This window comes from Lepisosteus oculatus, chromosome 25 (genome assembly GCF_040954835.1).
Source record: "Lepisosteus oculatus isolate fLepOcu1 chromosome 25, fLepOcu1.hap2, whole genome shotgun sequence".
Lineage (NCBI taxonomy): Eukaryota > Metazoa > Chordata > Actinopteri > Semionotiformes > Lepisosteidae > Lepisosteus > Lepisosteus oculatus.
The window spans coordinates 6,374,757-6,395,412 of record NC_090720.1 but is presented as its reverse complement, the minus strand read 5'-3'; the positions used below and the strand labels follow the sequence as shown (position 1 = coordinate 6,395,412).

The following is a 20,656-nucleotide window of genomic DNA, read 5'->3' as shown; positions in this document are numbered from 1 at the left end:
GTGACCTCTTTAATAACCACTTGCAGTCAACAGTCCTATAATTCACACGGCCCTATCGGGTCTCTAGACAGGCTGAAGCTATGAATGGGAACATACTTGACAACCTGAGATTACACCATGGGCGTAGAGGGAGGGGGCTGGCCTGAAATAAAAGCTGTCTGAGACACTCACAGGGCCCTGTTTGATCCAGCCATGTTAGAACAGAACACAACCCGCAAGAAGCAAAAAGGTCAGAACAAATTACAATTGAACAAATAAAGAAAGATCACCATGGGCCGGCTGTTGAGTATTTTTCAAATTCTCTAGTCTGAATTCCTTGCAACTATGTCCCTTTAATTCCCAGCTTGACGCCGTCAAGGAAAAAGGCTTTCAACCTTGAAAAGCACATCCAAATTGAGCACATTCTTGTGCCACCCTTGCAAACAGGGGACAAACTATTCCATATTTAGTAACAGAAGATAATGTACTTGTCACTTGTCTGTTTTAAGTCCTTCCCCCCCACCACTCGTGGCGTTTTTGCTTGATTAAAAAGGTCAGAAAGGCAGAGTATCTGCGTGATTGCAAAGCAGGAAACCAGTATTCCCATCAAGTCTCTGTTCCATGAAGTAAAACTTCTAAGCTTCTAAGTGTTACAAAGCAAACCATTGCAAGGTTTCCTCTGCCAGCCTGTGGCTTCACCAAGTTTCAGAGCTCCAAGCTGCTCACAGCTCTGAAGTGACCGCAAAGCTCTTGCCACAGTGCCTGGGAGTTGCAAGTAAACTAGCTGACCAGACAAACACGTGGTGACCTCTCCCTTGTACGCAGAATACACTCAGGGGTTATATTTAGAGCAGAAGAAGGCTGCCAAGCCCACAACACCCACCCACAGACTGGTAATGCCATTGAATAAAAACTTCACCAGAAGAAATCGTCCTGGTTGAATGATGCAGATTACTATATGGCCAGAAGGAGATTGGTTAAAAAAGCCTATTAACGCACTCAAAATAAATCCCAGCATTATTAGGCGTAAAGCTTGCTATATCACCCAAGCATAAAAACACCATGAACAGAGCTGGATAATACTATTCATTGGCTCCACACTTTGTCACAGCTCAAACTCTTGACACAAAGAAGGAAAAAAACAAACATTTATGCACTGAAATCTATAAATAGACAGCTTGGTAGGTGAGGGTTCCTAGTATATTTGTGTCTGTGTGGGGGTGGAGAGTTCCTGAAGCTTGAGCAAACCAGAAGCAGGAGAGTATGGAATCACTCCCAACAGGAGACTCTGTCTGGGTGTGGAGCCGATTATCAGCACAGGAATGTTCTTTCAGTACTTACTCTCAAAGCTCAGAGACACAGGGACCTGCTGGTGTGGTTTGAGGTTATACCCTAATGACGCTGGATCGAGGCTGAAGTACAAGCTGCAAAATAAGGGAAGGCACAGTGACTAAGTTGCCACAGCGCAGGTTATCTTTAAGTAAACTCCCCTGTAATAAAGCCTCAATTTTAAAACACTCAGATCATAAATATGGTCTGTAAGTCAATATGCCCAAAGACACAAGCACATGCATATTTAGCAATCCAATTGGTATACATATAAAGAAGATTCAAATGCAAAAAATGACTTTGGCTCAATGCAGAAAAAATGTACAACCTGCTGCATGCGCACATCTTTCTGAATTTAGGAGAAATTGTATTTTACATCTGTGCACAAAAACTGCTGCAGCTCATTACGATATAGTCTATGAAACAGCTGAAATGTATGCGAGCAGCAGATAGGATAATATCCTGATGTTGTGCAAGAAATTTGAAACAAAGTAGTAAAGGAATGGCAAGAGAACACCAAGAACTCACAAAACACACAGATCAAGCAGCTACGCAATTAGTATTTTGTATACGTTACTGAATACAATTTCCCCATTTTACGTGTATGCCTTAATGACTGCTCTCCCAGCAGCGTCAGTACTCACTTGTCCAGGTCATTGTGCTGGTCCCAGTAGGGTCTGGTGCTGGCCATGCTCGGGCAATGGGTCCTGTGCAGGAAAGGGCTCTTCAGAGGCACACGTATCTCCTGGGCAGCAAGTCCTGCTGTTGACATACTCCAGCTGCTATCAGGACGCATCCAAACCAAGAAACTCCCGGCTTTCCTAACTTGCAGCTGCTGGCATACCTTAAAGAAATACAGAGGTGGGGGGTTAGTTATGCAACAGCCAGCCGCTTAAATTAAAAAAGCAAAACAGATCATGAAATACTGTACATTCCCTGTCTTTAAAAGAAATCCAGGGACTTTTACGACTACAAACTCTATGTAAAGGTTAATAATTATATTAATGTCTCAAGGAATAAATGCATACAAATGTGCATGAAGTACAGAAATCTGCGAATTCTCAGTAACCTTTTAGATTCACGAATAAAGGAATAAGAAAGAAACAGTCCAACAGAGTCAAACATACAGCGTGATTGTTTTGTGCAATGCACAGCGATGCAGAAGAACACTGCACATTCCAAGTTGTCTAGGCGCGCGCGCGCACACACACACACAAAAGAAATAAAAGCACACAAAGACAGGGCAAACATTCCTGCTATAGAGGAGGTTCAGCCAATCAACCGCCTCTGACTTTTCTTGCCTCCTTCCCGGTCAGAAGTAAAAAAAAAAAAAACACTCACAAAACAAAACCAAACCTCTGTATACATTTTTTCACAGAGCCCTTGTCTGCAGCCTAGTAAGCGCACAAGCCCTGAGGTCATCTGTGAAGAGCCCTTCCCACCCCTGTCCACTCCCCCCCTTTTCCAGCCCTGCCAGGCGGCCCAGCCTTTTTACCCCGGCCCTCTGTCTCCGCTTTCAACTGAGTGATTGTGCAACTCGCTGCTTGGCTCCGCGCACTCTGGAGCGACAAGCTTTCGGTTTGACAGCACTCTGAGACGCCCGCACCCCCACACCACCACCCACACTGGCTGCAGCGCCTGATCGAAGCTGAAGGGTTTGCGATATGTGAACACCATGCACATGTGGAACATGCACACCCCTGGAATGCAAGGAAACCATTCTTAGGGAGCACGTGTCTTTTGTTAGGGTCAGTGTTTGTTTTCGTTTTTTTAAAGACAAAAGAGGCTTCCCTTATTCTGCTGGGCACAAATCATGATTGAAAACATCATGCCGGAATTTGGAGGCATGCTTAAATCCATTTGAGAAGACCTGGATTTCTTTTACTCCACTGAAAATACAGCACAATCAAAATCGACGAAAACAAGAAGTTGTCGGTGCACAAGAGCAACTCCGATCGGACTACTGAGCCATGCAGAAGGGCGTCCTTCACCATCAGTGTCATCGGTGTTGACAACCTCCTGCTCACTAAGAGGACAGAACGTCCCCAGCATGCAAACAAAAGGCAGCTCTTTTTGAGCCACCAGCAAAATCCTCTGTGTTGCAACAGGCCCCCGAGTCGCAAAACATTCTCAAGTTACTCCTTGACAAACGGCTCCCGTGTAAGGCTGCAAAACCAGGAGTCGTGTTTGGTAAAAGGCCTTGCATTCTGCCACCCGATACTGCATTCGTGGTTATATACGGAATCCAAACTTATATCTTCATGCAATATGATACAGGCTCAAAAAGAGATAAAAGAGGAATAAAAATATAAATTTGTAAATTAAACACTTGGAAAAGAACAAGAAAAAACAGAAACAGAATGTTTGGATACTGGGACATTACACTGAAAGATCTCAAGCCTCCATACTAGAACAAGTCTACAAAGCATATCTTGCCTACCAGGGCTTGGTTATTGTAAGCCAGGTTACTCCAGCATTTCCAGCTGTGTAAATAAGTGACAAAATCTTTATTTAATCTAAAAAGGGTTTTTGTAAGCACTGTAATTGCACTAGAAAGAAGCATGCATCAATTAATAATTAATTGAATTGCTATTGCAATATATCGCACATACAGTCCATCTGTTCCAGATAAACCTTTATTGCTCCTTTATTCTAGTGCTTGACTTCCAGCATGGGGCTGATGACACAAGACAAGCCCCATCTAAACACAGGCACAACACAATTCTAACCAATTTAACATCCAATGAGAGCAGGTACAATCCAGACAATTTAGGATCGAGTTTAGGCCTGTATGAACTTAAAACAGTCAAGCCTCTACCAATCATTAAACATTTGTAAAGTTATTTTGTGTCCTAATCCTCCCAAGTTGAAACAGTTCGTGGCTAAATCGTCTCTGTTCCCCCTCCGTCAGTCAGGTGGCAGGCAGGGGAATGGACAAGTGATGTACTGCCATCACTGTTAGCCAGGTGAGATCTAGGGCACATCAGCCACTCAAGAGTCAATCTTTTGGCAGTGCTTCGCCTCCAGCTCCACCACCTGGGAAGTCCCAGTCACAGTGAGCCAGCAAAACAGCCCCGATTTCAACCAGTCATGCCAGGACTGTAGCACTAACCTGCACCTCTGTCTGCTTTCAGTTTCTTGCTTGACTTTCACAGAAAGACACTTGGTGGCATTAAGGCTGAAATCTGCAGGTGAGCAGCATTTTGCATTTTTTATTAAATCTGCACCATGGTCCATCTCAGCCGTGTTCATTTTTCTAAGTTACGTAAACTGTTTTGCAAAGAAGAAAAAAAAAAACAGGTTCATCTGCAGGCTGTACTATTAAGCCAATACTGATAAACCTACAGTTCCAACAAGACGCCAGCTATAATACGTCAGATGCAATCCGATATGCATTGTGCTGTAGCCTCCAAGCTTAGCACATGCTTCATTAGATATGATCCACGATTTCAGCACACAAGGCAGAACATTGTTTACGCAGTTCCAAGTGTGTTATTTCTTTGTGAACCTGAGTTATTGTTGGGGACCAAATCGTGTTGTTTTTTTTTTAGTCTGTCTGGTTTACACGTCTTTTGCACGTCATTGTGACCGAAAACCGGCCCATGACAAGCAGACACAAGAACAGCCATGCCTTGATGTTGAAGTCAGATAACGAGAAGAATTTGTTTTTGGAAAGACAAAGCCGCACTGCAGCTACATTATGCACATCTAATCAGAATGCTACCACAACAAATAGGAAAATGCAGCCAACTGTGCTGCCAAATGACTGAACATGCAAGTTCTTTTAATAACCTTTTCCACTGTGGCTGCAGACTCGTACCCGTCAAATGTAATTCTTAAAGGAATGTGCGCAGCATTGCCCAAATTCAACTCCAAAACAGAAGACATAAGGGCCTTCTGAGAATGTGATGCACGTACATTATCCCTGAGCAGTGGATTATTCAAAGGGGTTTTAAGAATTTTAAATGTAGTCTATTTTGGGTATCCAGAATAGATGTTTTTTTCTGGGTACAATCAGAGAAAAGCAGACATTCCCATTGGAAGGCTTTTACAGGAAGCTGCGAGAGCAATGCTCCGAAAAAGTAAACAATTTGCTAGCTAGAAGCTTCCCTTTCAACAATGTTTATTGATGCTGGGAGAGGAAGAAACAGAAAGCCAAGGCCATTTCACATGACACCCAGCCTTGTCACTCAGGCCTCTGTGTGCAACTGAGCTGAGGCTTGGTCACATTTTTCTGTGTCAAAACAATAAACTTCTGGTTTCCCCCCCCAGTCTTTTTTTGGAAGACTTGCAACTCTCAGTATGGTTACTGGTTTCTCAGATCAACACCCCTCATCATGCATTCTGCAGCCTTTCAATTCCTTCTTGCATGTTTCCGTGAGAGCAGTTTAACTAGTAACCAATCCCCAACGAATCACTAGCTCATTAGAGACAAGGAGAAGCTAAAACGGTTTAACAAGACTATAAAGCCCTCAGCGGTCAAGCACACATGTTTGCTGGTTCCCATGACATGAACCAGAATTTCTAAATTCATGTTCCAATGCAATTTTTGCAAAAATATCTATATCTCTTTCAAGAGTTTGACCTTATTTAATGTTTCCCCCTTATTATCTGGAAGTAAATGCAATCAGATTCCTTTGCATTGTAAAATCATTAAATTAATGTAGTTTACATAACCGACACCAAACTACTACTACTGCTGCGGCTGCTATTGTTTTTTGTGCTGCAGGACAAAAAGGCTTTTTTGAATGAAAGGCGCACGTCTCGCCGTCTTCTACGCGATTCAGGATTTTATTATAATACAGCTAAATACTACCCTTTACTGGATCCCTTTTCAAAGCATTGCGCTCCCTTGATAAAATTCGTCAAAACGAAAAGAATTTGCACGATCTTGTCTGTATAAATAATGAAAATGAACGTATTACAACTGGTCAAGTGTTTTCAAAGAATGTTACAACGCGTTGGCTGAACTGACAGGGCTTTTGCACCTCCAAAATTACGTTTATTTCTACACCGTCGTACAGTAGGTAAGCACATACCTGAATTTCTGGGGGGAGGTTAACTGTATGTCTTTGGAATATTGACGAAACCAACCATAACACATCCCAACCAGCAAACAACGGCATGCAACTTCAAGCATAAAAGATTTTGTCGGGGTTTTTTTTCCCCAACAAACCGAAAGAACTAAACGTTGACTCTTACTGCGGGTTTTTGCCCGGTACCCCAGGTCACGAATGCACGGAGCAAGACTGTCAGCCGCACAGTGAACCAGCAAGCACGAAACAATTTTTCCAGTATTAGGTGAAACGACTGGAAAGCTGTAACCCGTTGTCTTAGAAACTGATCGCGCACAGACAGAGCTGCCCATTTATTTGCTGCCGTGACCCAACTCTACCCTGGACGGAGCCGGGCACAGCAGCTAGGAGGGGGGTTAGGGGGGACTCGATACCCAACAATGACCCATTCATTCAGCTCGCCTTTCGCCGCGCAACAGGTGCACCAACAGGACTGCGTGCGTGGCGCGGCTTTCCCTGCTGGGATCGCTGAAGAGGACCTTGCAGCAGGCGAACACATGCCCACTATATTGACCCTCATATAGCTGTCAACAAAAATGTTATTGATAAGCGTTTATTATTAACTACGTGGGACCTGGGTACAATGTGTCGAAAGCATATTTACCTTTCCAGAAAGCACGTACTGTGTGTGACTGCGTGCACACCCCGCACTCTTCATTGGGTTGGTCATTGGTTAGAATGCATTTCCAGCTCGTCGCTTTACACAAGCATACCGTACACGCAGAGATACCCGACATCACACAGCCCACCTGAGCTTGCTGTGCATCACGCCGAATTTGGGTAGGTGCAATAAAGTCGCGGTACTTGCTTCATATAAACTTTGCACAATTTCACCCGTTAACGACGGTTTTTAGGCAAATGTTTGCGAGCATTCAAAGCAGTAGGAGAAAATCCCCACAAAAGGTCTGCTGAATCTAGCTGTTAAACTAGAATTACACTACAGTCACGCACAAACGACACAGAGAGACAAAAATCAGGGGACCTTTTTCTACGGTCCCTACTTTTACTGCAACCGGTAAATTGCTGAACGACAGCTTACCCGCAACACTTAAGCAATCTGATGCAGTTTACCGAGACACAGTAACTTCTCCCAGGCATGCACGTGGGTTACTGCATTTTAGTAATGTGGCACTCATTGGACGTGCTCATTTCGAAAAGACATTCAGTTCAAGGATGAAATAAGGCGTTACATACCAATGCAACAGTTCTGTAGCCGTGTGGCTTTAATCTAAATTAGCCCATCGGATGCCCCTAGGGTCACAAAAGCACTTTCTGCTCTCCTGCAGCAGAAACAGAGGCGAGGAGAACAGGAACAGTCAGAGGACACACACCTCGCTTTTCCTCACCCTACAGCGGTTTCCGAGCAACCGGACCCGCTCTTCCTGCGCCGCCAGCGCACCTGGGCGCACGCTTCGCTTCCTCCTGCCAGCGCCGCGCTCTTCATTGTATCCGAGCGGCTCACAGCGTGAGTCAGGAACGAATCACTTATCTGCTAACAATTCATTCTTTCGATGGCACGCCGACTGATGAAATAAGAGGCATACGTGCCTTAAACACACAAAGGGGTAGCTATACTGTATGCACATGATGAATATGACTTAAGAACTGTCCCCTACCTTCTGTTAACAATATAGCTAATTAACCATTAGGGCGTCAATTATTATTATTTTTTTGAATTCGACTATCTTATTTAAATCCCTTACTGTGAAGGCACCTTACAATAATTCAAAGAAAAATCATTTTGATCGAGATAAAATTATTTTGCCGTTTGCATAAAAATGGAATTTACAATATGACGCGCGCGTGTGTGTGTGTACCGCGTTTGACACTGTACACTTTATTCTACACTGTTTTGTGTATATATACACACAGTATATAATATATTGTATTTCATAATCTTCTATCTGCATATTGCTACAGTGCGCTACACACCGCGCTGCTTTCGAATAGCATCGAAGAACCCAGTCCGACGAATTATAAAATCCTCACCTTACACACCGCGTAGTATTTAATATTTTCTCACTCTTCGCCAGGGTTAGCGCATAATCGGTAAATCCCTTGTGACGCTGTCTGTATCCAGAAGTTCCTGTCAGCTGTTACCTTAAATACTAATACAGCCAACCGAATATACAAGTCTTCGACACCTCACCGCCTCTACATTCAGAATTGGGAACAACACACTAGCTCATGAACCTTCTGCGTTTGCTCTTATACGCTGAGCGCAGTTCTGAGATCCAGCTCCGCCCCTTCACTTAAAGACATCATCAACATTTTAGACGAAAATGTCATTTTCAGACTTCTTTTTGAAAGAGAGTGGGAACATCGACCCTGCGACCTTGTACAGTTTTGGACTCACCGGCAATTGAAAATAGATGAATTGAATAATCGGTTTTTTTTTATTTCTTTCGTATTTTAAGCACTGCCATAAATGGAGGGTTTTCACTAAAAACCCACCGTATTCTACAAAGTACAGAAACACGGTAAAAGAAAGGCAGATTTTTAAAAAATAAATACAGACCCTCCAAAATAATTCAGTAATGTAGCTCAGCTACGAGATTTCATTTAATGTAAATCTCGCTTCTGCTTCTTCCCCTTGTCTCCAGAGACTGTGTATCCAGTAGGGCTGCAGCAGTGATGAAACTCTGAATTGAGAATATTGAGATTCTTACTCATTAAAGCCGTAATAGGCACGTATAGACATAGAAAAACCACAGTGTATAAATACATAACAGACAAAATGAGATCCTTTTTGAATTCTGTAACTTTTGTGTAGAAAACCACAGTAAAACCCAAGCAGTACAAGAAATACATGAGTAGTTACTGAAGCACGTTTCCAGAAGTATTGTGAACTTACAGAATTGTGTAACAGACCCTTTTAGCCTGGATCTGATGAACTGATCAAAACTACATGGAGACCCGATAACATGTCATCAAAATCTTCAACGGCACTCACACAACCAACCCTGGCTTCTTTCAAGAAACAGGTGGATGAGGAGGCTGGGATCAATTCCATACTAACTGCCAAACATGCTGGATAAGCTGAATGACATCCTTTCGTTTGTAACTGTTCTTCTTTTGTTATGAACAACACACAGGACGGCCTCTCACCACTTGCTTAGGGAGACTTCAATAAGTCAGATTAAAGAAATCCTGTTACTCTGTTCACTCTGTTATTCCGTTATGATGGGGTGGAAGGGTTTCATATCGTCTAATGTCAAAAATAATTCTGACACTTGCCCAGTGACGGAACACATGTGCGCTCATGTTGCAAAGAGCAATTTCAATATTACACTCATATTACAATACTACACTCGGACTCAAAACCACAGACTATTGGGAAGAAAACGTAGATTCAAGCATGTTAAGGTCTGTACAGCTGTAGAATGAAATCCGTTTATTACAATAATGGGGTAATATTTTAAGTACTGTACCTGTACTGTACAGAATCTTTAAAGCCCATTTCATGAGATGGATGCATGATCCAACACCCCAGTTAGAACAGCTTGTTTTATAAAGCAAAATATATACATCTCGAAATCTGCACTATTTGGAGATTATGTTTTTATATGCAAGTGAAAATGAATGACACAGTCCCTGTTCAAAAGGTCTAACCATGGTGGCAACATGTGGTTTTTAAATGAAGCTGTTGCCTAAATGTCAGTTTTGGCAGGGACGGAGCTCAAATCCTGCTGCAACTGGTCGTGCTGCACATCAGGTAAGTAAGACAGACTGGCACAGAGTGTACTGAGTGTCAGTGTTCCTTCTCCTATCAGGTCTTTTTTCAGGAAAACAGCACTATTATCCATTAACTCCAGGTAAATAACAGGCCTCCCATTAAGAGTTTGTTAAGATAAGCACTTGTACTATCACTTTATTTGTGTCTTCCATCAATGTAGATGCCCTTGTTTGTATTAATGAAAAATGTGTATTTTGCATGCATTTTAAGAATGCAGGTTTTTGCTGTTTCAATATTTATTTTACAGCTCTCAGTATAGCTCTGTAGGTCAAACACAGTTTAAAGGGGTACTAGTATGGCTACTATCTTGTTACTCGCTATAACCCCCAAAACAAGCTGAATAACATGACAGAGATTACTTAAAAAAAATTAAAGTTTCTTTCTATTTAAAGAAATAATTTGGAATGCTGAAGTCATTGTTTCAGTGAGGCGCTGGAAAAAATATAGCAAACCTGTTTAGTGTTTAGTGTGACCATATTAATATTGGCAGCTTGGTACTGTATATCTGCAGTTAGGGAAAGCTGAAATTAAGCAGCACAGTTTACCCATGAGTTGTAAAATGCACAACTTTGTTAAAGCCTTTGAGAAAAGATATGATTGCTTGTATATATGTTCCAGAAAGAATCAGTCTGTTATTATTTTTCCAGTAAACAAAAATTAAAAGCTAAATTTTGCTGCCTAATTGCAACTTTTGCTCCTCTAAGTCACAACATTTTAAACAAGCACAGCATTTAACCTGCCTTAAATTACTGGTTCCGCTATTACAAGGCCATGTGGTGCCAGCAGGACTATAAAAACCACTCTGACCATTCTGTGGGCTGGAATCTGTTTACCCTCGATTACAAGAAAGGGATAGCAGTTGTGAATGTTTTGTGTGCTGTTCAGTGCCTTCAACAAGACAAAGAGGAGAAGGAGGCAGAGACAAAGATGGTTTGAGAGGGAGAGGCAGTGCAGGAAATAGTGGAGATAATATGTAAGGCAACAATACACAGAGAGAGATAAATGTTTGTTAAGATTAATGTGCTTAGGTGCCTGGATGGAGCCCACTATGTCTGGCTCGTTATCAGATTGATATAAACCATGCTGTTTACCAGCAGCCCCATATGTACACAACTTAATCCTGTATCTGACAGGCAGAAGAAAAATACCATATATAGGATGGAAAAATAGAGTGCGAAGAATACACTTAAAAATAATCCAATTCATCTTAATTAGGCAGTCAAGTGTCTAAAAGTAAACATGGCTGAGCAATTAAGACATATTGTCAGAGGTCTGTTTTATATTTGATGTATAAAATGAAAAATCTCATAGCTATTTTTGCAAAACTAGATGAAGTACTTAACCAATACAGGATTTTTTCTGCATACCAGTTTGGTTTCGGTCTTTCTCCATTACAATCTCCTTTGGTCGTTTTGACTGTTCCGCTGGCTTGTGTTCAGCACGGCCGGGTCCTGTGGAAACCACAGCCTGTTGCTCAAACGAATCCCTCACCGGGAGTTTGGAAGCACACTGATAAGGCCAGGGAGCAGGTGATGTGATCAGTGCATTAGTCAGACATGGTGTGTTTGTCAAATTCACCTCTTTGTGTGTATTCCTGTCGTACGTGTGCGTGCCCACATGCATTGAGAGTAAACGTCAGAGAGCATTTGTTTCTGTCACTGTTCACTTTCGCACACTTGATATGTCTTTTTCTTCTTGAAATGTGTGGCATTGCTAGGACTACAAAAACAGTCACATTACCTATTAACAGCACCAGAAGTAACAGAATGTGGACCTAATATTAAACTGGACCAGAAAACAGTGCTCAAAACATGCAGCCAATGCACAGTTTTCACAAGCCCAGGGATTGTAAGCTTTACACAGGATGGAGGGAATGAAATGTACTCAGGAAGCAGTTGGTAAAGACTTGCAGAATGTCTTCACCTCAGACCTCTCCGCCTTATCGTTGGAAATTTGTCTGCGGACAAGCAAAGTGTTCACTAATCCCCTTCTATAATTTCAAGCACATTTCTCGCATTCCGCTTTTCCAGTTGTAGCTGGCAGGAAAACGTGGGTCTGAGTAAGTACACGAGGGCGTGTGTGGGTGTGTGTGTGTGGGATAAGCATGTGAGCCGTGGACGCCTCCTCTGAGTGGGGGTGCGTGTGTGCATTGGGTGTGTGTGTGTGTGCGCCAGAAACAGGCATTAAACCCCGCGATTGAGTTGTGGTGTAATCTTTGTGCCGGCAGACACCTATAAGTATATTAAGAAAGAGCGAAGGGAAAAAAAAAAAACGTGGGCTGTCCTAAGCTGAGATTGCTCTGTTGATGAAAGACGTTTGGCCATGAACTTTCCTCCTCCCCTGTGTCTTACAGAGCACTCCCTCCCTCGCGCTGGGGCTGCGTGATGTCAGAGCTCACAGGAACTGCCTTATAAAGCTCGCCAGGCAGCAGGCTGGCCGATTGGAGCCCTGTAGGGAGCTGGCCGTAGATCTGCACCTGCTGGGAGCATACCACTCAGACTGCACGGCCTAGATTTAAAGCAGTTTGTACCCCATCTTTCAAGAAAATGCATGCAAATAAAGGTGTTTTAAATGAACAACATTTTTATGCAATAATCACAATGTCTAGATGCAAAAAAAAAAACAGTGCAATTATAAGAGAATGTTTACAACAAATAAAAACAAAGAGCTGCAAAAACTATATCAAATTGGACGGTCCAGAGCTTGGAAATAGCCATAAATAGGTGTATAGCAAGTAGAACAACAACAGTCCGAGCCCTGAACCCACCCTTATTATTATTATTATTATTATTATTATTATTATTATTATTATTATTATTATTATTATTATTATTATTCATTAGTCTATCACTAACCCTGACATAGGAGAAAGCCAATGAAAAAAGGTGGGTTTTTAATTTGGATTCCAACATACTGTAGAAAGGGTAGGAACACAAGTGGGAAGAGAATTCCGGAGAGTAGGAGCAACAGAGAAAAAAGGAATACAGTGCACTCTACATACATCAAAACTTTGGAGAACTGACGACGGTGCTACATACAGTATTTGATCGCTCTACAATATATTCTCACAGTGATAACCCTTGACAATTTGATGTGGTTCCCAATTGCTTGTTTTTGCCTCATCTGTGGATTCCTCTGGTATTTCACAAGCCCTTCAAGTGAAAAAGAAACTACAGATTAGCCAGTTACGCACTGCGAGGATCTGTCCTTCGTGGTGCTGTAGCTTTCCTGCACATGTCACACCTGTGGGAAAGGAAAGGTGGAGAGCAAGGGGGGAAATCACCAGTCCCAGATCTGATACAGCAGTGCCAGCAATCGTTCGCACAGAGCTCAGACAAGAGGGAATTTCCCTTTCGGAGACTGGATCACATCACAAGGAAATTCTGCTGATTTCTCTTCAGCAAATTACTACGGAATTCAGGCGGGGTTTGAGCGTAACAAAAGAAAAACTTACTCTGTAATCAATTAACTAGCTTCCCGTTTATCAGAATTATGACATTTTACTATTATGCATTAGTCAGTACTGACACTGTATGCCTGCATTTCGGTATCAAAGACTTCCTGTGAAATACCACCTCCAGTACCAAAACATTCCTTTTACCAGCAGCCTGAAACAATTATAAATATGACCTAAACCTGGGCTTTCCAATTCTATCCCTTTGACCTGTGGGCTGGTTTTGCCCGCAGATTTAACTCTTACACTATCAGCTTTCCACCCATAAACAGGAATGCCTTGGTTAAGTTAACTGAAAGATTGAACTGGCCTGTAGAACTGGCCTGAATATGTAATTACTTTTATGAACAGTAATATCAAAATAAATTATTGAAATTTAAAGCCAGTGGAAACTTGGGGGTGTCGCTGCAGATTGTGATCATTTTAAAATGGGGTTCCCCAGAGAGAAGTATTGTTGGGAAATATTGTTACAGGGGGCTGTTATTGTTAAACAATACATTATAGAGGCTTACTTCAGATGTAGCGTAAACACTGTAAGTATAACTTCTGTTTTACTATATGTAAATAGTTGTATGTCAACATGTACAGAGCGCATTGGAAATGTTTGACTAATGAACTGTATGTTTAACTAGGGTATAAAAGTTCTAACAGTTATGAAGTTGGCTCACATCTGATTTCATGCAGTCTCTGTAAACACTTAACCTACATGGGTATGGGAGAGATTCTCTGGTATTGTACTGTGACTGTCAGTCACACCAGAACAATGAGCTGCAGAGCTGTGAGCTGTGGGGGCTGGCTGAGCTGTAGTGGGCTGAACTCCCACGGGGGAGGTCGAGTCACTTCCTGCCCTTGGGCCTGTGTCCCACACAGCTGCTAGTGCCATGCACACCCTCTTCCCCCCCTCCCAGAGGAGAAGAGATGGAGTGTTCCGGTTGGAATCTCCAGGGGCACATACTGTAGCATGAAAAAACAACAGAACAACAAAAGCATTAGAATATTCCCCACAAGTCTTGACAAATCGTGATTGTTTTTTGGTAAATGGTCCATACTCCACAATATGTAAAATAAATAAATGAAATAAGAAATTTCTTTGAATAAATACATTCCTCAACAATCAAAACAAAAATGTTGATAACCTTCTGGATCTTGTGAAATATAGTACAATATTGCATCGTATAAAATCAAAGCTGAGACAGCTTTTTCTGAAGAAACAGATTACTCATAAGTGCCCCATTTAATCGAGTGTGTCAAGGAACGACTGTCCTAAGATTCTATGAGAGACAAATTCTTTAATTCTCTTCAAATCTGAACTTTTTACCAGGGTCTGATCATGCCTGATTGCCCTACATTCCATCTGTATAAACGTGTATGGTCTTGTTTATTTTCTTTCTTTTTATTGTCTCATTGAACTTTTTTTATTTTTTCTTTAGCACTGCGTAAAGTGTCCTTGGGTTTAGAAAGACACTTTCAAAGATTATAATTATTGTTATTATGTATGGAACATAATGGTCTCTCAATGGTAAACTTTCGTATGTTCTGAAAACCCTGGAAGAAGAAGCTGAGTAGGTCTGCTCCCATCTTTGATATGTATTTGCGGAGACTGATGCTGCTTTGTTTTCAGTTTATAAAAACAGGCTTCCCAGACTATTTACATCACCCACTTATGGAAATTTAAATATTACAAGATTACAGCATGGAATCGTGAATTCATGCACTTCCACCCCTTCTGAAGATTAATCATTTCCTTTAATCTTCCTTTTCTTTCTTTTTAAGGATTTATTTTGGGGGGAGAAATGATAAAACTTCTACCAAACCACAGGGCGTTGACGTCCAATAATGGGAGTGAGCATTTTCAAAATACACACAAAATTGCATTGCATTTTTGTGATGTCATTCAGAGTTTGTTGCTGGTGCCAAAGCCTGCAGCGAGACAGAGGCATCACACTGCTGGGGTGTGTTTAGACTGCGCTGTGCAGCCCACTTGAGATACAGTCACTGCTACTGTCTCATACTGTTAAGCCAATCATATGATTGGCACATTGCATAATTTGAAGACGACATGTCTAATGCTGAAACCAAATGGTGGTTAACATGTAATAATAATTAACAACCAAGTCCAGGAAACGGGGGTGGGAAAGCGCCTGTGTGTGTTCTCAGAGAGCTGAGGTTGGGGGGTTGGGGTTGTGTGTTACAAGCACAAACATATTTTCCATCAATGTCAACTGCTAAAAACATAACATCAGTGTATTAGTAAAATCATTTAAAAAGGTCTCATCAGTGGCCGGCGTAAAGTTATTTTGTTCCCAACAAAGAAATTATCTTTATTGTCTCTGACCTCACCTACACACAGTATGCACTCGTCATTCTATTTGTCAACGATGTGGATCACAGTGAACAGGGAGGAATTTAAAATGGGCCTGTCCAGGGTTCCAACTACACCATGATAAAAAGCAATCCCTCTAAATGAGTTCCCGAGGACAGCAAAACACCTATAGGTCCAGCAAGCCTTTTTCCAGTACTGTATGATTGGTAAAGACCAAAGGGAAATTTGGCCAGGACACCGGGTAACACCCCTACTCTTTTTGAGAAACACGCTGGGATTTTTAATGACCACAGAGAGTCAGGACCTCGGTTTTACGTCTCATCCGAAGGATGGCGCCTTTTTACAGTTCCTTGCATTATACAGGGGGATTATATAGAATTGCCCCAGCTCAGGTGCTATTGAGAAGATGGTCAAGTGAGGTCTATGAGCTGTAGAGGGTGTTGAGGTTTATGTGTCCTCCCACCCTTTCATTAATTCATTGACCCCCAATTACTGTTCAAAATGTCCAGGCAGCCCATGTACATAACAACTGATGCTTTTAGATCAACACAAAATCTGTGCTTTTCCACTTTAGAAGACAGGATTGCCAATGTATCTACATCGGTAACAGATCGCTCTGAAGCGATAGTTTCTGATGTCAGCAGCAACAAAGGGGTTAAACGTGCGAGCCTTCGGCAGAAGTCGATGAGTATCCCAGGTTTTCCTGTGTTTCACTGGGAGCATTTGGGAGACAGTGTCGGGTTTTGTAAATGTAACAATCAATATAATCCAGTATGACAGAGCAGAGACTAGGGGGAAGAGGGCTCACACAGGCTTCCTGAACTGCTTGCACCCCTGAGAGACACGGAGAGCCCCCAGTCTACTGACGGGTAATAAAGATTTCAGATGTCCAGACAGGGGAAGGAACATCATGCTTTTTGAAAAAAAAAGAAAAGAAACAGACTAAAAAAATAGTCCTAGAAAAATATGTTAAAAGAAAGCTAATGCCCCTCTTTCCCATAATTCTGTCATTTGCTATTAGCCATTTGCTAATTTACTTCAATGCAGGAAAAAGAAAGAAAAACACTCCTTGCTCACGCTCATGCATTTTGTCCTGAGCACTTTTCAACCTCTTCCTGCAGACAGAAGAAAAGGGCCTGTGAACAAAAGGCTGTTTATTTGTATGATTTGAAGTGGGCAGCCATTGAAATCAGAATGTGCTCGCTGCTCCCCTGTGTTTACAATTTTAACGATCTGTTACAAACAAAGATCTGTTGGGAGAGCTTCTGTTGTTTATGTTCTGTCTTGCTGTATGCATTACGAGTTCGGTTCCATCCATGCACTTATAGACCACAGGCATCCTGTTGTCTTTGCTATAACTAATCTGTAGTATACTGTATCAGTGCTTGTCCTGTTTTCTTCTTGCTTTGCAACTAGGTACAAAAGATCCCATTGTCTTTGCGGCACCTAGTCTGTGCATATATGTTAAGAATAAAATGACTGGTTTGTTAACATAATGTTCCCAATGTTCATGCATATAATTTACACATGGCACGTTTATGGCTAGGGTTGTAGTCGGCTTTCAGACCCAAGTCCTTCTGCTGGTGTTGTTTCCTTTTGGATATGAAGTAGAGAAAAGGAAATGCAAACTTGCCTGGATATGTAAGAGCTCAGAACACAAAGTCAAAAGCTTGCAGGGTAACGCACCGTAATGCCAATAGGGTTTGTACTACATTAAGGAGAGAGTACATTTTCTCGATTGGATTTTTTTAATGGGCTGAATGTTTCCTGTAAAGACAGCCACGAAAAGGTTTTCGGGTACAGATCTGCAGTGACATTTATTTGTAACTGCAGCCCCAGCACTATTTCTGCCTTCCCTGCAGCTGGTAACCTCAAATTAATGCATACTTCAGTCAGATTGGGAAAAGTCAGGCGTGTCTTATTAGATCACAGCCAGACCTGAAATAGCTCAGACCGCCCGGTGACTCTCATTTTCCACCTGGTAAAAGCGGGGAGTCGTGTTAGGGCATTGCTTCAGTATAATTGCATATTCCACGATGTCAAAGGCAAGTAGGAACAATGAACTTCCAGGGACCTTGCCTTTTATGAGCTCCAGTCACTAAATTGCACAGAGTCTGCTAAAAAAGAAAAAAAAGAGACCAGAGCTAACAATGGTATTCCATACCCTGAACCTGATTAATTGAGTAGTGGTGTGAAAGTTTCAGCTGTGCGAACTGCACATTCCTTACAGCAGCCAAATGCAGGCTATGTACAACAATTTATTCTGACCTGCTACCAGCACTCTAAAGTCTTAAGGAAAGCTGACAGAGTTAGGCAGCAGCCTGCATTTTAACGTCAGCCTTCAGTTTCAGCACCAATCTTGCATCTTCATACAGTACAAACATTCTGAAGAGAAGTCTTCAAATCATCTGAATGAAAACTGGGATTTGCACGCCTCCGGTTAGTGCTGAGAAGCGAACATTTTCCACGCAATTCTTTAGGAAACAATAGGGCTCTAAAAGTCTTGGAATTACCCAGAAAAAAACTCTCTCCGGATGGAAAAAAAAACACCTGACATTTCACACACCAGCACTCATCTAGATCTTTAAAAAGCCATGTGGTTAATTTGATGGCTGACTCAAAGAGTTAAACAATAAAGCCGTATTATTCCCTTTTGTTTAGGGAATGATGACCTATAATTTACATGCCGTTCCTACTAAAAATTTTCAACGGAAAATGATACAACTATACCTACAAAAAAAAAAGGAATATGACAGTCCTATAATAAGATAAAGGAAACATTATTTTAGGTGCCTTAAGCAATCCAGCTGAATCATATTGCTCTGCAGTGATTACCACAGAATAATTATTATTGCTAATTTAATTGGCCGACACTTTTGTGTCGACTTCCATTCTCCCCCTTATAAAAAGCTGGGTATTTTACTGGAGTAATTCAGACGAAGTTCAAAAGAAAACTCCCCCACTCCAGATCTGAACCCACAGTTCTCCAGTTTGAAATTCACAACCCTCGCCGTTATTCTACAAATGACATCTATAGTGCATTTACTGCTCAGTTTGTGAAATTCATCAGCATTCTGTCAAAATGCTTACCTTGTATTTTGATATCGCTTTACAGTGAATAAGAGTGTAATGCATGTAAATATGCCTATACTCTGGTTTTGCTATGCATGACAACCTGATGAAAATATGCTGTGCTAACCGTGCTCTGTAACAATGCTCAATAAACCCACCACAGTTCAAAACAAGTTAAGTTAGACAAGAATGTAGAGGAAGACCATGGAGAGATGTGCTCTTTGACTTGTTCAGAGTTTCCATAGTTTTCCTAAGGGTTAGTACAGAGCTGGTACAAGCTGGTTGCAACCGGCCTGGGTCAGTCTGGTGAGGGGCTTTGATTTTGTGTAAGGGGTTTGAAAAATGGGGAATGTGTTTGGCAGACTCTCTTTTGTAGATTAAGCACACACAGAAACAGTTTATTTTACTTTGCTTTCTGGCCTCCTGCAAAGGAAAACAGACATTAACAACCCAGCAGCCTGCGATCGGAAAGGCTGACAGGACGTAAATCACTTGTGAGACATAAACTGGCCGGAATATTGCCTTTGGTGCGTGGCAGCGTGGGCGTGAGGCCTGATGAGGTGTGCATTGGATACTGTTCTCCATGGCACCTCTGTGTACCTCCTGTACTCATTGCCCCTGGCACACGTTTTCCATTCACCTGCCACCCGCACCACAGTAACAAGCTACAGATCAGTGCCCCTCACATTACTGGAGTCCCTGTTTCCACATGAAAACCAAATCACCATGAAACTGCTGCAGCGGGGATATGCAAAATGAAATTAAAAAACTGATGACAGGCAGAAAAGCTTAAATACAGTACAGGTTATTACAATGTCAAAAAGCATCTCAAGAGCGTCACTTTGAGATACACTGCAATAATGATCTGTAGTGATCGATGTCTATTCATCAACAATAAAGCAGTACAATACTTTACACCCCACGTGGCACATCTCATTCACTATAAAGATGTACAGTTTGCTTAAACTTGTATCCCCTCTCTATAGTTTGAAAAATGGTTGTAGCATAGCCCAATATCTGAACAAGTCATTTGACCTCCACCATAATTTGTTGAATGAGCAGAAAACAGTTGAATGCTCTCTTGGTTTACTCAGGAATGTAATGTGGAATGCCTGTCCAAATGCACTGAGGCAATGGATTGCTGGAGGTCATTTGACTGGCCAGTGGTTTCTAGTAGCAGGTGGATATGTGTGAACTCCATTTGACTTGATCAAGCAATATCACAGTGTGCAAAATCACCTTCTACTGAAAGAGCAAATAATAAAAGTATTCAGTTTTTTTTTTTGCTGGGAATCCCTATACAACATGACCTAAGACAGGTTTTATAAACTGAAATGGAATCTGGCCATTAACACACTGATAAATTGATATGGGTGATTCATTTCTACAAGGCTGCTTTCCAATACAATACAATTAAGGCTGCCAAATATTTTTTTTATACAGGAAGCCTTTGAATTTTTTTAAACCTGTATCTTAAATGCAGCCATAGAAACAAATACAATATTTTTTATTTATTTCTCTTTTAGAACCAATAATTTGATTTGCTCACTGATTCTGCTAATCATGTTATGATAGTTCTTTACAGTGATCAGGCAATATTAACACTAATACAGAAGAGATGCAAATTCTAAAAGAATTATTTAAATTGAATCTTAAAATGCACATGCAATTCAAATAAATTTGAACTC

The 20,656-nt window shown here is 41.6% G+C and overlaps 1 protein-coding gene across 3 annotated transcripts in view; it reads right to left on the bottom strand.

Moving 5' to 3' along the window:
* errfi1a (ERBB receptor feedback inhibitor 1a) overlaps nucleotides 1-20,656 on the bottom strand; it is a 44,533-nt gene that overhangs the window by 6,104 nt on the left and 17,773 nt on the right. The window contains exons 1-3 of one of the 3 annotated variants that reach the window (XM_006642029.3): nucleotides 8,373-8,578; nucleotides 1,953-2,152; nucleotides 1,321-1,403 (exon numbers count right to left, since the gene is read on the bottom strand). In XM_006642029.3, coding sequence (XP_006642092.2) covers nucleotides 1,321-1,403; nucleotides 1,953-2,104 — 235 coding nt within the window. In that variant the 5' untranslated portion in view covers nucleotides 2,105-2,152; nucleotides 8,373-8,578. Of the gene's footprint in view, nucleotides 1-1,320; nucleotides 1,404-1,952; nucleotides 2,153-2,649; nucleotides 3,717-8,372; nucleotides 8,579-20,656 lie in introns of those variants that run through there. The other 2 variants (XM_069183642.1, XM_069183643.1) reach the window with 2 other exon arrangements.